The sequence below is a fragment of the Rhipicephalus sanguineus genome, chromosome 1 (assembly GCF_013339695.2).
Source record: "Rhipicephalus sanguineus isolate Rsan-2018 chromosome 1, BIME_Rsan_1.4, whole genome shotgun sequence".
NCBI lineage: Eukaryota > Metazoa > Arthropoda > Arachnida > Ixodida > Ixodidae > Rhipicephalus > Rhipicephalus sanguineus.
In genome coordinates this window covers 160,521,462-160,540,983 of record NC_051176.1, presented here as the reverse complement: position 1 = coordinate 160,540,983, position 19,522 = coordinate 160,521,462, and the positions used below count along the sequence as shown (strand labels likewise).

The 19,522-nt window shown below is 41.3% G+C and overlaps 1 protein-coding gene across 1 annotated transcript in view; it reads left to right on the top strand.

Moving 5' to 3' along the window:
* The first annotated feature begins 1,353 nt into the window (after positions 1–1,353).
* LOC119401222 (protein O-mannosyltransferase 1) overlaps positions 1,354–19,522 on the top strand; it is a 44,421-nt gene continuing 26,252 nt past the window's right edge. Inside the window, exons 1-11 of the mRNA XM_037667906.2 lie at positions 1,354–1,683; positions 1,970–2,136; positions 2,435–2,538; positions 5,498–5,548; positions 6,702–6,951; positions 10,797–10,862; positions 10,960–11,053; positions 13,838–13,993; positions 14,334–14,495; positions 16,133–16,191; positions 17,374–17,466. Of these exons, the coding sequence (XP_037523834.1) occupies positions 1,531–1,683; positions 1,970–2,136; positions 2,435–2,538; positions 5,498–5,548; positions 6,702–6,951; positions 10,797–10,862; positions 10,960–11,053; positions 13,838–13,993; positions 14,334–14,495; positions 16,133–16,191; positions 17,374–17,466 (1,355 nt within the window). The 5' untranslated portion in view covers positions 1,354–1,530. The remainder of the gene's footprint in view (positions 1,684–1,969; positions 2,137–2,434; positions 2,539–5,497; positions 5,549–6,701; positions 6,952–10,796; positions 10,863–10,959; positions 11,054–13,837; positions 13,994–14,333; positions 14,496–16,132; positions 16,192–17,373; positions 17,467–19,522) is intronic.

The following is a 19,522-nucleotide window of genomic DNA, read 5'->3' as shown; positions in this document are numbered from 1 at the left end:
TGCGACAAATGTAGATGCATTAGGAAAGTGAAAGTATTTGCTAACAGACATTGCACAGTCACATGTTACCTTTGAAATGAAAAGGAAGTACAATTTCTATGTTTTGCTAGTTTTCTGCGGAAGTCCAACACACTGCAGTTGGACAAGTGTCAGCCTAATTTTCGGTAGTTGGCCTGAACGTGTTGCTCATTATGTGCTGCAGCCAGTGTGCCTACACCGATTAAATGCAGAAGTAAGTGTTGTCAGTTTTAGAACTTCATATACTACTAGCGCCAGCGTTTAGTGCAGTGAATGATGCTAGGTAGATAGTATTCTAATCATAGACTGTCGTTTTGTGTGCACACTGGCAGCTCGTGCAATGAAGGCAAACTATTGTTTTGGCTCTCGAGTCAAAACGCTCGCGGAGAACCCCTTCGGCGGTTGAGCAGCTGAAAGAGGTCATACGAGCCACTCGCGCACGCACTTCGTGCAGTGTCCAAAAAGACAGAAAAAGCAAGCAAGAAACGGCGTATACAAGAATACGCTGCTTTTATGGAACTCGGGCCCACCGTTTACAGAATGAAAAAAAAAAAAACTGCGATACGGCAGTTCATTAAGGAATACAGCCCCATTCTAACTGCCACTAGAATCTGCTGCGACATCCAAGTTGCTCACGGTGAAACTGATTATATCACCAGCTCTGAGTATCGCTGCAGGCTGACGACCCAATGCGGTAAACAGATCGGAAACGCCGAAGTTCTGCACATCAATGTCACAACAACGGAAGGTCCCCTTGACAGTAGTTTTTTCATACATATGAAATGTGGCGGCGTGACCTGCCAGTCCTGTCATGCACCGCAGGAACTGCTGTCTGAGATACGTCCTTGCTGCTTGCTGCTGCGCCACCAACTCGTCTTCGGCCTCTTTGGGTTGCTCACCGCTCTCATCGCCCCCCGAAGCCATCTCGCAAACCGGTGCACACTCAAGTCGGCCACCACTGTCAGAATTCAGGACCGTCTGAACACTCGTAGCAACCTCGTCTACGACTGCGAGTCTACTAACGTTTGAGCAAGCCGCCAACGTAGCTGCCGTGGTACAGCCGTGGCCTCTGTTGTGGCTGAGGTCGCCCCGCAGAAAGCCCTTAAGCTACAATGAGTACAGGAAACTCTGCAGGTCGTGTGCTACTGCAATGCAGTGCCAGTGCTCTTCGCTGCGGCAGTACCAGCGCAGCACAACAGCGATGTGGAGACAAAATGCTTAATGCTTGTAAAATGTGCGTGAAACAGCGGAAGTAACGAGGAGCCGATCAAAGCGCCAAAAGCCCAAAAGCGCCTCGTCGCCTCGTTTCTCTGGCCTCGTGACCTGTGATGCATTTCCGCTGGCTAATATGGCTGCCACGTGGTGCTGTCAGTGTGACTGGTGTGGTGGGCTGAGTACTTGATGCGCGGTCGGGTTGTAGTGCGGATATTTAATGGAATTCATCACATATTTACTGTAGTTGCTTCACTGATTACTCTTAAGTGCGAACAGTTCGTTACGTAACGCTGGAACATGAGCGAGGTTAAAAATAGAAAACGAAACACGCCGAAAGCGGCCGCTGCTTCGGAGAGCTTGTCACCTGTTGAAGCGATTGACGGGAGCGACGACCCCAGCAATGCTAACGGTACCTTACGTCACGAAGGTGTACTGAAGGAAACACCGGAGGTAAGTCTCCCAGCTGTTCAAGCTTTATGACCCTACTTATGTAGTGTTGCATTAGTATTTTGTTTTCTCAAGCAGTTGGCCTCATGTCTAAATATACCGCTTAAGGATTATCGCATAAATTGGTCGAGCGACGAGTGTGAACACGGCGGCTTATTTGCATGATCATGCGTTATGCAGTTATGTGTGTTTATCAGACATGTCCTTATGCAGTGTTATTTGCTGAACGTTTCATCAGGAATGCGTGTATCTGCTTGTTGGCTGACCACCAAGGAATCTCGCCCTACAGGTTCCTCGTGTGGAAACGAACAACGCATTTAGTTACTTGAGCTCGTGTCTAAATGGCTCCTCCAAAGCTTTCACCGTCAGCATCGAAATTGATGCAATGTCTGTGGCTCTATTTTTCTTGGCGCTTCTCACAAGAATGTGGAGGCTGGAATATCCTCGGAGCATCGTGTAAGTCTCGCATCTTATTATACGGGTGTCGCACGGTGCACCTTCAAACGCAATCGGGATCGAGTTTTTCTATCGCGATTGGCTTACTTGCGCAAGAAGGGGAGGGGAGCCAATCGCAGTCGAGAAATTCGAGGCTGATCGTAGCGCGCTCGAAAGTGCCTGTATGACACTCGTATTATTCTCTCTTCAAATACGTGTCAACATGATTTATAAAACACATTGTGTTAAATAGAATGTTTTATATTACATCTAAGGTATGCATACAAGATAGTTTGCTAATGTTATATTTATCTTGCAGATTCGACGAGTTACATTACGGAAAATTCGCCAGCCTGTACATGAAGAATATTTTCTTTTTCGATTCGCATCCACCACTTGGAAAGCAGCTGGTTGCATTAGCAGGTAAAAAAAGAGGGTGTATATATATATATATATATATATATATATATATATATATATATATATATATATATATATATATATATATATATATTCACACATAGCATTTTCATATATATTCACATAGCATTTTTTTCAGCATCAGCAATGGCTGCAGCACATTGTGTAGGCAACGTTAATAGTGCTTTGCTGTTTCTTATTGTCACAGCTGCAGTGGATAAAGGTTACCAAAAGGGACCGATGACCAGAATGGCAAAATTGCGATGTGTGGAGCTCTGTTCCCAAGCATGCCAATGCTTTTCAAGTTTTTAGGCGGGGTTGTGGCTACAGAAAGTAGCCCATTCTGAAACCAGCATTACAACCGAAGAATAAATACATGCTCTGCCCGTAAAACTGCCATGTCGTGCTTGTTATTCAACTGTGTAAGAGAGTCGTGCAAGCTGGTTTCCTTTCGAACGATAATTACTGTTTCTGTGCTAATGTAAACACCATGCATATAAAAAACTAAAGGTCTGTTGTTCTTACCTAAAATATGATCTTTGGCTGAGCAGTGATGTCAGAATCTCTGGTGAAATTTGCCTGGACATTTAAGTTTTCAGCTGAAAACCAGGGACGCGAACATGTGTCTGTATGGGTACACCAACTATCTTAAAACACGCAAAAGTGCTTGACATATCAGAAGTGGGTAAATGTGATTGAATGGAACGTCGCATTCTCTCTGGGTTGGACAGTGATGGCAGTGGGTGGAGCTTGTAATATTCTTACATTGTAACCGACTGTAGATGCACTTTTCTTGTGTGGGTCATTGGCCACTTGTTCTGTTCTTTTTCCACTGCAGCTGTACATAGTGATATGATAAATGAACGAAAGGTGCAGAAATTTATATTCTTTTTCATAGGCTCATTCTAGGGTTACAATTTTTTATTAAGCAGCCTGACTTCAATTCTATTCTACAAGAACGGTGAAAGAAGCTTTTCCCTTATCCTGTATGGAAGTTGTCAACTTCAGTGTGCTTTTTTCAAAAACTTAATCTTGCCTAATTTCATTCCTGTTTGTTTAACTTTTATATATCTATTTTTATTCACAAGAGCCTGCCCTTTTACCCACTGGTTGTAACGCTTGTTCCACTCGCTGCTCCAATTCATCTGCACTTACATTGTCATTGCCAGGAAGTAATTCGGACTCTGAAACCCAAAAAAACCATAGTGGCTTTGTGGCATCATGTTGCTAAGCTTGACAACATAGGTTTGAGTCCCAGCCACAGCAGCAGCATTTAAATTGGCTGAAATGCGAAAATGCCTGTGCACTTATATATATATAGGGGTACACAGTAAAGAACCCCATGCAGTCAATATTAATCTAGTACACCCCATTACAGCATACATACTTCATACTCATATTGAGGTTCTGGCATGCAAAACCCAAGAATTTACTAGTGAAGACATGTCAATGGAAGCTAAAAAGAGGCCGCTGCATTAATAAGGTGTTAGCGGTAAATTTTACAAGCTGACTGAATTTCTGTTGTAGACACGTACTATTGGTGTCATTTTATAACAAATAAGAAAAAATAAAGAGAGAGAAGGGAACAAATGCATGTGCACTTATGTCTGCAGTATTGCTGTTTGCCAGAAAAATCTTAACATAATTCAAAACAGTTTTTTACTATGTGTCAGCTGGCAAATGGTAAAAGCTTCTGCTGTAACTCGTACATTAAGGACGAGCAGTCGTCTATCTCCTTCCCCTTTTCTTTAAACCACAGACATGTTTAGTAGAACATATTTTTTTGAAACATGTGGTCTACATGTTTCTAGCAAGCTTCAAGTCATGTTTAAGTGTGGCAGTCAAGCCACTTATCGTTCTGGTGTCCAACATCAGAATGAGGCTCACTTCTAAACCAACCATCAGAATTGGTGCTACACAAACATCAAATAGGCTGAGGGTTTACTCGCAATCATGCGTCAGAATTTGTAGAATACCTTCAACCATATGAAGCAAACTGTCAGTAAAGCATAAGGGAGGTAAACTTGAAACTTAGAGATTAGTGAAGAGGGTAAATGGAACTTGAAGAAAAGCTGTATTGTTGCTGGTGGTGTGCCACTTGCAACACACTACAAATTTAACTACAGTGAACCCTTCAGTATACTTTATTCTTCTAGCTCTTTGAATGGCAAACATCCACACTCTGGCAGATCTGATGCCTTAACGTTACACAAAAGGGTTTATTGGCCAATTGCCTGGGTATATGTGTTTGAAAGGATCGCCACGCCCCTTCCATGGATTTGCGCTGGATAGCACTCCCAGGACTGGGTTTTGTATAGCTGCACAAAGAATATGGACAAGGGTAGAGCTTTCCCCATAGCTGAATTGATGGTGCATTGCAGGCTTTGGCTCCCACCAGTGACAGATTTGGTCTGCTTTCATTTCTCTTTTCATTATTATTTTTAAATTTCAATTAAAACGCACATTTGATTTCTTTTATGCTTCCTTGGCTTCACTGTCTGTTTGCTTTTAATGGTTTTTGCATACACAAAACTGAGCACCTCGATTCTCTTTATAGTTCTCACGCATTGTGTACAGTCAAGTATCTTCATGCAATAGTTGTAAAGAATTTTAGCGCTACAGGAACCAACAAAAGTTTGCCGGAACCGAGCACAAAATATATGTACCTGCCAATTACAGCCCAGAGAAGTTATCTTTCAGTTTAAGGACATGCCCTCTTCACATGTTTATTCTTCTATAACTTGGTGAAATTTTCATTGCATGTATTGCTTCATGTGATCTTCATGTTACTTCAGCTTGGACCGCAGTTGCATTTGTCTGCATGAATATTGAGACATTTTGCACATTTTATTTTAGTATATGAAGCAGCCACTTTTCATGTAAGTTCAAGCAGTTGCCTTTATGCACCTTTACTTCTTGTTTATTGTTTCTAGCAACAATTGCGATGCTTTCCTGTTTTCAGGATATCTGGCTGGCTTTGATGGTGATACTGAATTTGACAGGATAGGTGGCAGTAAGTAGCCTGCCCTTGCTTGTTTGTATGTTGTTGTTGTTGTTTTCTCTGTTGCGCCCTTTTAATGTGACTTGGGGCAGCATGCCAGTTCATGAATGAATGCATAACATGTTCCATCGTCATTCTACTGAGCATGTTTTCAATACTTGACGACAACTTTCTGTCGCACTGGAGGGAAAGCTATAGAGGCAAACTATGTACAAGTTAGTGTGCTTGTAAGAGTAGTTCCACATTGCTGTCCATGTTAGTTTAAGCTGGATAAAAGGAACATGAACATCTTATAACATCTTACAACAGTGAATTGTACCACTCAGTGTTAAAACTTACTTTTCTGCATTTCTCTTCCATGCTTGTGCAAAGATGAAACAGTTTCACCTATGTTTATGCAGTATGTTTCCAAAGATATAGAACTGTGAGCACTGTAAAACACGACCAGAATACTTGCAGCAGTAACACCTGCACAGTAACTCTGCCTCTGTATTTTTTCCTTTGTTGCCACAGAAAATTGCGAGTATACCTGTAAAATTCGCCCTGCTTTATGACTGCTTTCGAAGGATTGTTCATGGTGGAGCAGTGATTAAAACTTTATATCAGAAAGTTAGTTGGATGATCATGTGGACACTGTTAGCTTTCATGCAAAGAACAATGACTTTTATTTATGGAGCCATTTCATGATTGTGTGGCTCTTTCACTGTGCTTTAGTTAATCAGGATTGGTCAGCGCATGAATGGTTATTTATTCAGTGTTCATAATTTTGAATTATAACTATGAAATTGAACACCAATGTTAGAAAATTACTGCTTCTGGGAAGATTTGGACTAATATATTACCTAACAGGAGCTCCTTGATGCAGTGTGGTAAGCTACAGCAAGGCTTTCTTAACATTTACCTAATACATATCGCCACAAGTGAATAATTGCAAAACATTGGACAGCAGCTTCTTTTATTGAATATTAATTGTTTGTGAAGCAGTACTCTACTATTTTCTGAAATTGTGAATGTTTGCACATTCGTTGGTTTGTGTAATCATTTTCACAGAAAAAGCAACTTGATACTTGCACTTTTCACACAATCCAGCTAATGGCTTGATAGGCCAAGCACTTGCTGCATCAAAGTATTACCTAGACAACTCTTTTTGCCTATTTCTTTCTAGGTTACAGTGAATCAGTCCCATTGTGGGCTCTACGATTTGTGCCAGCATTTTTTGGCTCACTGTTGGTGCCCGTCACTTACCACCTTGCACTGTCGCTTGGCTTGACCCAAGTGTCAGCGGCCTTGGCTGCCGTACTTGTACTTGTTGAGAACTCTCTTCTCACCCAATCACGGTTTGTCCTCATGGAAGGTATCCTGATGTGCTTCTCAGCACTGGGCCTGCTCGCATTGCTCAAGTTCCGGAGGCAGAGGTCAGTTACGTTTGATACACTGTTGGGCAGCTCACAAATGGTTACTCACAAATGGTTACTCATGTTGGCGGCACACTAAGAAAAACCTTAGCAAAGCTTGGTTGCTTGTTAATGTTAGGAAACAATTATGAAGCAGTAGGTGGGCAGTGAGGGTTTTATTTCTGCACCAGGAATTGGCAAGCGAGCTGCCATATTTAATACTGAACCCTGTGCTTATGTTGAGACAGTGGAGTACGCAAAAAAGCCACAAGATCGAAGAATCTATTTCTAGTAACATTAGCATGCTTACTGGAAACAACTTTGGAGCAGTAGGTAGGCAGTGAGGGTTTTATTTCTGCACCAGGAATTGGCAAGCGAGCTACCATATGTGCTTATGTTGAGACAGTGGAGTACGCAAGAAAGCCACAAGGTTGAAGAATCTATTTCTAGTAACGTTAGCATGCTTACTGTATGACATACTGCCGCTAGAAAAAAACATACACAGAAGAGAGTTCGTGTCTCTCTTCTGTGTATGTTTTTTTCTAGTGGCAGTATGCCATACAGTAAGCAATACCAACTAGGCCAAGAAGAAGTTCTCCTCAAGAACACTAGCATGCTTATAGGAAACAATATTGGAGCAGTAGGTGGACAGTGAGGGTTTTATTTCTGCACCAGGAATCAGCAAGCAAGCCTGCCCAGTGATCGCCCCATCACTTGCAGCATATGTGAATGTTGCAAGCATATGCGAATGAATATTGATTTGAGCTGTGAGCAATCAGAAAACCAGTTCCAAGTTAACTGGCCAGTGGTGGCAACAAATATGAGGCAGTGGGAACCAACCACCATGGTCAGAGCAGTCTGCAAGCAGGAATTTTCTGCAAGTGCACAAACTTGTATATCTGAACACAGTTTGCACATGCAATTGATGTCTACAACAGGCACACAGCTGTAATAGCCTTATAAATCTACCACTCTAAGGACTAGAATGTCAAGGGTAAAAGCAATCGGTACTTGAACTGGTACAGTGCATCACTGAAATGAAGAAACGGCCGAGCCGGCCACATGAAAGGACAGAGTGCTAGCAGGCTGCTACATTCATCGCCTTCAACTAGTGAGCTGGCACGCAATAAGATAGCAATGTAGATGTAATGGACAAAAGGTTGATGCCTGTACAGCTTTAACCAAAGTTTTGTGTCATTTAAGCCAGGGGTCGACAACCTTTTAGACGGAGGGCCGAGTTGCATGAAGCTGACACGGCGGGGGCCACATGGCAAATTAGGGGGGCTTTGCAGGCGAAGAGAAAAATTCGGTGAGTTGGCAATAATGATGAACAAAACTGGAATAGAAATCATGTTTATTTTCAGCATGCATGTCACAGGTTGAATGGAAGTAGGGAATTTTTCAAGTGTGTTTTTCAGTGAGTGTTTTTATTAAGTTTTTATTAATATCACAAGGTTGCAATTTATAAACATGGGTTACAAGGGGAAAAAAAAGCTCTCAATGCAACTTTTGGTGCTAGACATTCTCAGCCAACTCGCAAATATCTACAGGGTTGTTCACCGACAGACGCAGAACATTGCGAAGGTGTTCATCGGTTAGTCGGGAGGTGTTGAATGGTTACAGGGGGGTGGTTCTGAAGTCATGTCGTGGGCCACATAATACTGCCCCGCGGGCCACAGGTTGCTGACCCCTGATCTAAGCAGTCACCGGATGGCTGAAATAACAGCTGCTTGAGCTGTGCCTTCTGCTGCCATGGTGATACTATATAACAGGGGAATAAATATTCAATGCCATTCAGTGGTAGGTGTTGTGACATAGCCAAATAAGGTCTCGCCTATGGGCATGGTATGTAAAAAGCTCTGTAGAGCAGCCTCCATGGAAATTTTTTGTATTTCAAATGCAAGGGCATCTGTCTACAAAAATATAATTTTTGATAGCAATATTGTGGTAAGTTCCACCATTACAGCATGCAAGAAATAATGCATAACCTATAACATTAAAAATGAGTGCAGCACAGCTACTATGCATGACGTTGAGATCAAGCCTTTGGCAAGCTGAAAATTTTTAAGCCAAGCGTTGGAGTTTGAATCTTATCCACAACCTGCCAGGTGCTTCTGCTCAAGTGCTCTTTAAAGCTTCTTAATAATAAATTAGACATTTACGGGTCCTGTAGCTTTACCAAGATTACTTCGATGCTAATTCTGCTTATGATGATGATCGTTGGGGTTTTACGTCCCAAAACCATGATATGATTAGATTCTGCTTATCTATAATTAATCTAACCCAAGTGAGATTTCATTGATGTACGCCTAATAGCTTTAGAATGCATTTTTTTTAGTTTGTTGTTTGCAGCATTTGCTTGTATATAAGATCTAAGAAAAGCTCTTCACATTTTCTTCCTATATCTCCAGCTTAGCTGTCCTGATGGCATTGCAATTTTTTTTTTTTGCTATACTACAGTCAAACATCAATATAACAAACCGCAGTTTAATGAAATTCTCTATGTAACAGATTGTTTTCATTTCCTAATCTTAGTTGCATTGAAAACCGTGTATTTTCTTTTCACTCTTTAACAGTGTATAACTAGTACAACTTCTTTATATTGAGTTTAGACTTTGATTATATTACGTAGGGCCCATACCACTTCTTTTTTAATTTTTGATGTCACTTCTCCAATGTTTCTAATTAATTTTTGTTAGGCCTGGCTTGATTTCAGTGCAAATACTAGCTGCACTTGTTCATACTATCTAAGATTCCTGTTCCATTTAGAGACAGCAGAGCCAAAGGAAAACGTAGGAGGAAATGAGGGGGCTCAATTATTACTAGTAACAACCACATTAAGCGAAGGAAAGCATATGAAAAGCTTTCTTGGCTTCATTTTCTGTTTGTTTCATGTGGTTGTTAAAACTCTAGCTGCTTGGTTACACTCATTCTTCTTGCTTACTGCATAACAAGGGTGTTGATACAGGTAATCTGAGCCATTCGGAGTCCCTACAATTTAATTTGGCTGTTTATGAATTATAAAAGTTGTATGTTTTACAAAATCGATACGCTGCTTTTTTTTTTTTTTACATTAAGCATGCTAGTAATGATAATTAAGTTTTCCTGTGATGGTGTAAGTTACTGCCAATGTAAATAGCAGGTTTTTTATGTTATGCTGCTATGTTGGACTAAATCGACTACAGGTAGCAGGTTACTACAGCCTCATTTAAGACATTAGTAGTATTGTTTTATTTATTCTGGGTGTGACATTGGTATGCATCTGCTATCTATGATGGTTGCTTGAAAAACTGAAACACAAGCCGTGATTTTACCTTCTTTGCTTACGACAACTGCCACTATATTCTTTGCGTTGGCCCAGTCTGGTGAAGCATTCGTGAATTTTGCAGTGTCCAAATACTTTGTTGTTGTTTTTTTTTTTTTCAATGTATTGCGCTCTAGCTTTTCTCCTCACTGCGTGTAATGTCCGGTCAAATCGCTGATCTGCCCTCGGGGACCAGCTCAGGCTGGTCCGGAGGGAAGAAAGAATGGCGAGGGCCAGCGGTGCCTTGGAATGGGGGCCCGACCACGTGGCGTTGCCTCATTTTAGAGGCAACGAGGTCTTTTATGCAAAAATAGTTTTGTTCTTCTGCTATCAAGGAAGCTCTCTGCCAAGCCTTACACAATATTGTCACGAGCAGGCGTACACCACACTGAATTGGGACTGCCATACTTAAAACATAACGTTATGATGCATGGAATCCAGATGATGTGAATCCAAATGTTCATGCATGCCTATTTGCTGTTTACGCTTCTTGCTATGTAGCTTACAAGTTGTCAACAAATGCTGGCAACATTGATTTTATGTTCATATTTTTTTATTGCAGGTCGTTCACATTCTCCTGGTGGTTGTGGTTGATCCTGTCTGTCTCATTTCTCACATGTTCTATGTGGTAGGAGCCCCTGAACACTTTCATGTCTTTTTGTATTAAGAAAACATTTTTTTCCTTAAAAGACTAGTAACGTTTTTCTTTAACTATTCCTTTTCAGCGTCAAGTACATTGGCATTTTTTCTATGCTTTTAGCAGTCTACATAATGGCTAGAGATTTTTGGAGAATGCTTGGAAATGGCTCTTTCTCAGATGTGAGTTTGAATGTCACTTACTTTTCAGATTGCTTTTACTCATGCCTCATTTTTGGAAGTAAAGCTCTCATGAACTTTAAACTAGTTTATACTCTCTTTAAAAAATGAAGCCTGCTTGCATTGGAAAAATGCCTTTTGGGCCAGAAATATAGCCTGTAATCTTCTTTTTGTAGTGATACCAAGGAAAGTTTGATGGTATAAAAACTTTAAAGTAAACCCAATATTCAGTTAAATTAAAATTTGAATAAAAATATTTTTTTTTTGAATTTGCTTTAGTGAGCTTTTGTATGCTGAGTTGGTAAAAAGGTGGTAAGGTGTTCTTGAAGTTGTCATTTTGATATTTTTGTACTAGATTTAAGCGTGACCTTTGATACCATGTGCGTAGGTAAGTTTTAAATATAGTCTTTAGTATGTCAAATGTGCACATAATGCTATTCATTGCCAAATTTGTTGGAGAGAGCTGGTTAAGTGCGGAAATGGGTGTGACTCCTGGAAAGTATAGATGCATGTGCATTGGTTATTTCATGTGTGTTTCTAAAAACATCATGTGGCACTTGCTGACCTAAACTCAGCTGGCTGCATGATTACTTGATGTGTGGCTCGATGTGCACTAGACACAAAAGCGGTTTCCGAGCAGAGCAAATGGTGTAAGCATTTTACAGATTTAAGTCAGCTGGTACTGAAACTTTGACAGTGTGCACAGATCTAAGTCAGCTGGTACTGAAACTTTGACAGTGTGCATTGATTAACATTGCAATGTTGTCTTTACCATGGCAGTCTTGTGGCACATATTTAGAAATGTGTATGTAAGAGTTGCAAGCAAGAAATATTTGTTTAATTTTTGCACCAGGCAGCTAAAGTAGTGATACTAGAAGACTTCAAGGGGGTGTTTCTTTTGACAGACTTTCTTTTGCATATTTCTTCAGTGACTGTTTATTCTTGTATAAGTGAGTGACAAGCAGCCTTATTTTGCAGCCTACTGGAACATGGGAATCCAAGCAGCATACAATCTAGCGCATGTGCCAAAGTTTAAGGCAGTGTTTAAGCAGTGCGCAGCCGTCATGAGACAACTCAACAGAACTTACCATTTCTTTATTGCGACCATCATTTACATACTATCTAGCAGGGTTGGCAACAGCACACATTTTATGTTCGATTTGAGAAGTGTGGAATCAACTGGATGCAATATAAGCTATACTTCCAGTCAAAGGGTTCTTCTTTTAGACTTTCCAATTTACGGCATATTGATAGATCCAGAAAAAAAAAATGGAGGGTTAGTCTTCAAATAAAGTAACTTATGACTTAGCTCAGAATTCAGTTTAGCAGTGTGTTGAACAAAGTGTTCAGATCAAATTGTTCTTTGCTTTTTCAAGTCCCAGTAACGGGGATTTGTAGTTTTACCTGAAACCTTTGAAAACTCTTGGATGGACGTGCCATTTTCAAAACCTTAAAAACCCTTAAACTTCAAGTGTTTATAAATCCTTGAATTTTGCTTTCAGTTTAGTTTAGTGTATTTTATTTGTGTGTCTTACCAAGGTTTATGCTTGCCAAGAGACGAGCAAGTCCGGTCAGTTTTGTCTGTGTGGTGGAAAGCCACCTTGTTTGTTACGGCTGGTGACAGTTTTTACGTGAAAAAGACTTCGCAGTTTTTTTTCCCCTGTTTTATGTGAAATAAACATATCTTTGTTGATTGTTTGATACAGTGCTTTATTTTCAAGCTGTCAGCCATTGTGGTTCGTAAAGTTTTGAAGATGCTTTGGCAGGGCCTCGAAATCCATGAAAATGCTTAGAATTTTTTCCCACAGAAGCTGCCACCGACATTGATTGATGACATAGTTAATTTGGTGCCATGTTATATTGATGTAAATACAATAGGTTTACCTTCACAAATCATCAACTCTTCTCTTTAATAAGAATTCGTAGTAAAACACTTTTCACTGCGCAATGGAACAAACACTCTACTGTGCTGCTCTCATGCTACATTCAGTGTAGCTGCAAGTGTCTGCTAAAATAGGTCAGTGTGTTGCACAATTATTGTGTAAATGTCCACTAATACATTTACACAATAATTTGAGGATAGTCCCCCCATGTATGCTGACACGTGCCAGTGCCACCAAACGCATTTTATCTGCTGCAGGGCCAAGTAAATTGGACACTTGCGAGCAAAATTATAGAGACCATAAGAGTGGATGCAAAACTGTATCAGCTGCACATTCTGACAGCTGCACGGCTAAGTACGAGAATGTGTACTGCTCACGTGCGTCCTTTTCTAACTGCCAGTTTGCTTGTTCGCTCACTTCAACCTCGCTCACACCTGAACAAGGGAGGAAGCGCAAGGTGTCGCTACTGTGGTCTCTGTGGAAGCGCCCAGATGATGAGATTGGGACGAAAATACGTTGTTTCTACAAATATAAAGTGTGTTCATCATGATATCATCGCCCGGTGCTTCCGAAGTGACTGCAGGCTTGCCACCTGCGCTTCCTCCCTTGTTACAATGCACGCATGTTTGAAGCGAGCGAACAAACAGACAAAACGGCAAGTAGGAAAAGATGCGCGTGCGCGATACACACTCTGCAACTTAGCCCAGCAGCCACCAGAAGGCACAGCAATGTAGTTTTGCACCTGTTCCTGTGGTCTGTTGAATATCGCACTTGATTGTACACTCGCTAGAAGGGAACATTTGCACATGCTCTAGCCTACTAGTTTTTTTTTGATAGTGGACAACTTTAACTTTATACATGCCTGGCTCAATTAAGGATTCGTACCATGGGTCTTGCCTTCCAGGCCACACTGTGGGCACACTTCATTGCAAGGGCAACTGTGATGACAGTGGTGCCTCTAGGCATCTACCTTGGTGTGTTCTATGTGCATCTGAGCCTTCTTACCAGGGCAGGTCCTCATGACAACATTATGACCAGTGCTTTCCAAGCAAGCCTTGAGGTAAGTTTGCATTGCCCATGGTATCACTCTGCTGATCTATCATTGTTTAAATTCAGCCTTGTGTGTTGTTATCCAAGGTCTCTTTAATTCACTTTCACTTCCTTAAGTAGTTCAGGTTGCACTGCCCCTCTCTGTTAATTTTGCACGCTTTGGAAATGTTCAGATCATTCTTGTGCCTCGAGTAAGTGCAGGAGATGGTTGGGCTTATTCGATGCATTGTAAACCGTAGAGAGATTTTGTTGAGTGTTGCTACAATGCATTGTCCAGGCCTTGCTCTGGGTAACTTATTTTTGAAAAGTTAGAAATGCCTGCAAGATTTGCATCAGTTGTGCCTTTGCAGGGAGGATTGGCATCCATCACTAGAGGCCAACCATTGTCAGTGGTCCACGGTTCGCAGATCACCTTACGGCATACACATGGTCGTGCCTGCTGGCTGCACTCACACCCACATGTGTACCCAGTCAAGTACCCTGATGGCAGGGGCAGCTCACATCAACAGCAGGTGGGTCTTTCACTTTTCATAGGGAAGTTTCAGTAGTAGATAAATACTGTAAACATAAAATGGCATTGTGAGCACTGGCTGCACTGCACGGCTTATCCTTTATGCACATGATCAAAGCATGTCTGTTCACTTCCTTATAGTATGTGCTGCAACAGCTAATTAGTAATTCGTATTTTGTAAGAGCTGAAAAAATGGCTAAATATCCATTCTGGCTAATTACTGAATGAACCAATACAATAATGAATGTGTTTAACACATCCTCCTTTTGTCACTGGATCTACTACCTTCATTTACATTAGCACAAGATCTGTTTTCATCAACTTGTGCAAATGGCATAGTGCTCACGTTTTGTGAAAGCCCATGTAGGGCTATTATGGTTTCTGCGACACCTGTTATGTTTCACTAGGCCAAATTGAAACTAATACTATCCTTCATCCCAGATTAATGCAACAATTAATCCCTGATGAATTCCTTCAATTCACATGTGAATGAAAGCGAGTCCTTACAAAATACTATACATTCTACAGAGAATCATTTCATTACATATGGGGTGGTCGTAGATGAGCAGTGCCATACTTAGGCTGCTACATTTCAGGTGCTCAGGTTACTTCTATCAACAATCATCATCCTTCTGCAGTCGGGTGTAAAGGCATTCACACTGTTAATTGTATATACAGAACTGACCTTCCAACATGTTCTCTAGACACTCAATGATAGCGAGTGCGCAAAAGTCCTGCTGAATACCAGCATGCAGAGCTTGCACATTGGAAAGGGTGTGCATAGTGTGTTGCACTTCTTGTGCAGCTCAGAAGGGCCATTCAGAACCATTCAGATGCCCTTTTGAGGTGTGAATTATAACTTAAGAGCTTGTAAGCAAGCTGTTGAACATTGCTGCTTGAAACTTTGGCCAAGCACATGTAGCACGCTCTGCACTTGGAATGAATTGTTTAAAGTATTCTTTGAAGTTGAGATTTGGCTGAGAGCATTGATTTTAAACAGCCATTCATTCAGCGCTACTGGCGCTAAGACAACAACTGCAGATCAATATGACCCGCAAAGATGGTGAGGATAATCTAGGAAGGATGTAAAAATGTTCCATTGAAACAAGGACCCACTTACCGGGAAAATGCATGGAGCATGTAAGAAGAAACATGCCAGACAGTGGCGATGCCAGCTTTTGTTCTCATATCCTCCTCGCTGGAATCTGGGTTGTGACTTTGCAAGGTTGCACGAGTATGTGACGTCTGTTTAATGCAAACTGCAAGAAAAGAAAAGCAGTGAATTTAAAATGAAAGGAAATAGTTTACTGGTAATGTGTAGTCGGACGTAACTTAAAGCTGGAGAGGCCCCATTCAGAAACGCAACCGCCGATTGCCTCCATGGCTACTAAAGGCACAGTGCCGGACCAAATCATGACCAACTTGTCTAGGAGGTGTTGGCCAGACGATGGATTCACTAGCCGTCTGGTTCATGTATGATGTCAGTCGAGAGTGCGCCTTGGTGTAGGCTCATATCCATCCTCCTTTGAGGAGGAAATGCTGCTGACTTCTAAAGTTGTACCCAAACATAAAGCCCTGCATGTGGAATAAAATTATATCTGTAGTTCTTGCACTTTACTAATGCTAGGTCAATTTCAGGTGACATGCTACAGCTTCAAAGATGTCAACAACTGGTGGATAGTGAAGCGTCCATCTGTGTAAGTGACCATTTAAGACTTTTCTTCTGCTTCTAATAACCTAGGTAGTACTTTTAACTGCATGTACGTAGTATATAATCATTCATAGCTAACTATGCCCCCCCCCCCCCCCCACACACACACACAACTTTTTTTTTCTGAAGATCTTTTTAGTTTGTTGTGTAAACCATTATTTAATCATTTTACATAAAAACAAACTTACGTTTTGTAGAATACTATTCCAGTCATTGGTTTGTTGTTTACCATTGTTAGGTTTCAGTTGTTTTCTGTGTTCTGGAAAACCATCCAAAATTTTCCTGCAGTAAAATTGACTCATTATTTTGATCTCTTGCTGATGTGCCAAATATTTTGACAATATATATGCAGTAGCATGTTAGTGGTCGTAATCATAAAGTTTGAATCACACATACAAACGTGTGTGCACAGAAAGAGGACACGTTTCAGTTTATGTACTAAGGTAATGCTTCTTTCCCATCATTTCATGTCTTCGAGTGTGTACAAATATGGTGGGCCAGAAATTTGGGCTGAAAGTAAAAAAAAAAATTAGAGCTTTGGTGACATACATCCATCTGACTTGGCTGCATTGTGGAGCAGTGTTGCAGATGTGAGGAAGTTCAGTATAACTGACTCTCTGGCAATCAAACCAGCTTTCCTCTTTTGTTAACATCTCTTTTCTCTGTGCTAGAGGTCTCAGTAAGTGCAGTGCCATTGCAAGCTTCATTTTTTGCCTTACAGGGTTATTGCCATCAATTGTGACTTTTGACTGCAACATACATAATGCTTAACTCTCTTTACCTTGCTTTTTCTGCATTTGGTGGTGCCATTGGTTTATCATTTGGCCATCATGATAGCCACAAGAGTCATGATCGACGATGTTCACTGCCAACACCAACAATTCGTTGGAGCTACTGTTTGTCCATTCACTTTTTTTGTGTCGTTTATTCTCTCTGTGTGTTTTTCGTTTCAACATGCTTTTTTGCCCAGTTATAATGTTTGAAGCATACATTTTTCCAGTTTATGCTTTTTTCTACAATATCAGTGACATGTTTTACATGTTAAGCCACCAGAAAACTACTGTTGATGTGCATGTTTTGTTTTAAGCTATATATATATCCCTTGGTTTGGTCTGGATATTTGGGCAGTTTTAGAAATGCAACAATTGCGACCTATTTGTTCTTCCAGAAAGGACATAGTTGTCTCAGATCCTCCAGATGTTATCAAGCATGGTGACATTGTTCAGCTCATTCATGGCATGACAAGTCGGGCATTAAACAGGTATTTTCCAAATCATAATTGTGTAGGTTATCTGCACCTTGAATCAATGCAACTTATAACAAATATGTTGTATGCCTTGCAGAAGCAGTTTACTGATCACAAGGTTTCATTACTTTTCACTATAGAATCCTGGTCCATAGCTTTAGAATGCTTGTCTTTGGTTGTGCCGAACTGCTGCGTCATCCATTTTCTAACACTTAGTTTATGATAAACTATTCAGGGCAGCTTTTTTACCATCATGGCTTAATGTTCTGTTTCATGTTTGTAATGATAAATGGCAAGCAGTTGCAAGATGCATGTGTAGACTGCAGGTAACATGCAGCTGGAGGATGCCTCAGTAGGCAATCATTCTTAATGACATAGTGCAAGTGCTTGTTATGGCATACCATTTGCTAATGAAAAAATTTAGTAATCACTCTTTGGAAAACATATGCATTTTTAAAATTTTGCATATCCTGTCGTCCTTCTTTAATGCTAATAGGTAAGGACTTCAAGAGTGTGGAATAAATGCTTTGTGTGTGCATTCTTTTGGTACATGTGTGTAGGGTTGTGCGAATATTTAAACTTTTGAATATTTTTCTAAGTGTTTGCTATTCGATTCGCAATGGAATTTCACTATTCGAAGTATTCGAACTTCCAGAAGATAAATACAGTCAACGTGCGATTTTTCGGACTCCCTAAGGACTGCGAAATCGTCTGAAAAATCAGGAAGTCTGAAAAAAAGAATTCATGCTTTCTTATTCCGTTCAAGTGGCCAAATCGCCAGCCACGTCCGAAATAGCCTTAATGCCTCATCAGGCATTTTGGTGCGCGCCCAGGCTCTTAATTGTGAATACATTCAGCACCTGCCGTGAACCCCGCCTAACTACGTGCCAACCGTCAATTGCAAATTTGCATCTCGTGATGAGCGCTGCTGATACGAGCAAAGCGCGGAATAGATTAAGGCTCTGTCGCATGGAGCATTCGGAAACGATGACGCGGAACACAGACTGTTGCAGAAGAGTGGACGACTCGTCCGGCTTTCCCCAATGCATGTGTGCACGTAAACGATGTGCACACGCATTGCCGAATCTCCGCTGATACGCAGCATTTGCCACTGCATGAAGCCAATCGTTCCTATAAAAAGTCACAGCTTCGCCGCAACGGCGAAGCAATGAATGCGATAGCAACAAATTGCAGTGTAACATGAAGAACAGCAAGCAGCTCGAAACTTCCAGCGTGCTGCTCAAGCACAAAGGACGCATGAAAAGAACACACACATGATGAGCACAAACTCTGCATGTAAAGGGTTAAAGATATGTAACCTCAAAGCAAATAGCATTAATTGACTCACTGCATTGAGAACCTCAGGCACAACAGTGTTATATTTTATTTTCACACCTACTTGCCTAAAAAAGAAGGCAAAATACACGCGCCTTTGGCATTACACCAGACTTGTAATGCACAACTAAACAAATGAAAATTTACTGGTGACCTAAAGAGACCAAGGTGAACCTTCACTGATACATGAGTAGGTAGCTTCACGCTCAGGTGCCTTGTGAAACTGTGTGCTGCACAAGAAGCTTAGTTGAACAGGGTGGTGACCTGTGGTGTGCAGTGTCTCGGGGAATTGCATTCAGCAGTACAACGATACCTTTTTTTTTTTCTGTTGTGCCGACGTCCCATCGACCGAATGATCGCGATTAAATAATTGTTCGGAAAACTGGGGAGATACAACTTTCCCACTCAAAGCACTACTGCCAAAAAAATTTTCTACAGCGCTTATCAAATGAGTGCCGCAGTGCTACAGTTGACCTTCTGAGGGGTGGGGGGGCCGAGACCCTCCTTAAAAAATGTAGGGTGGGCCGGCCCCCCCTGGGCTAGGCCACATGCACTACTGCGCAGTTAGCTGAAGATGCTTATCAGAATAGTTGTCAGCGATTAAGCTGTACTGGCGCGTTTACTGCCAGTCTCCGTCATGCCTCCATGCATTTCCAGTGTTTATCAGTAAAGACATCACTGCATCGGCCGCACTGTGGCCCCTTCAGATTTTCGATATGCTCCACCCCATCACACT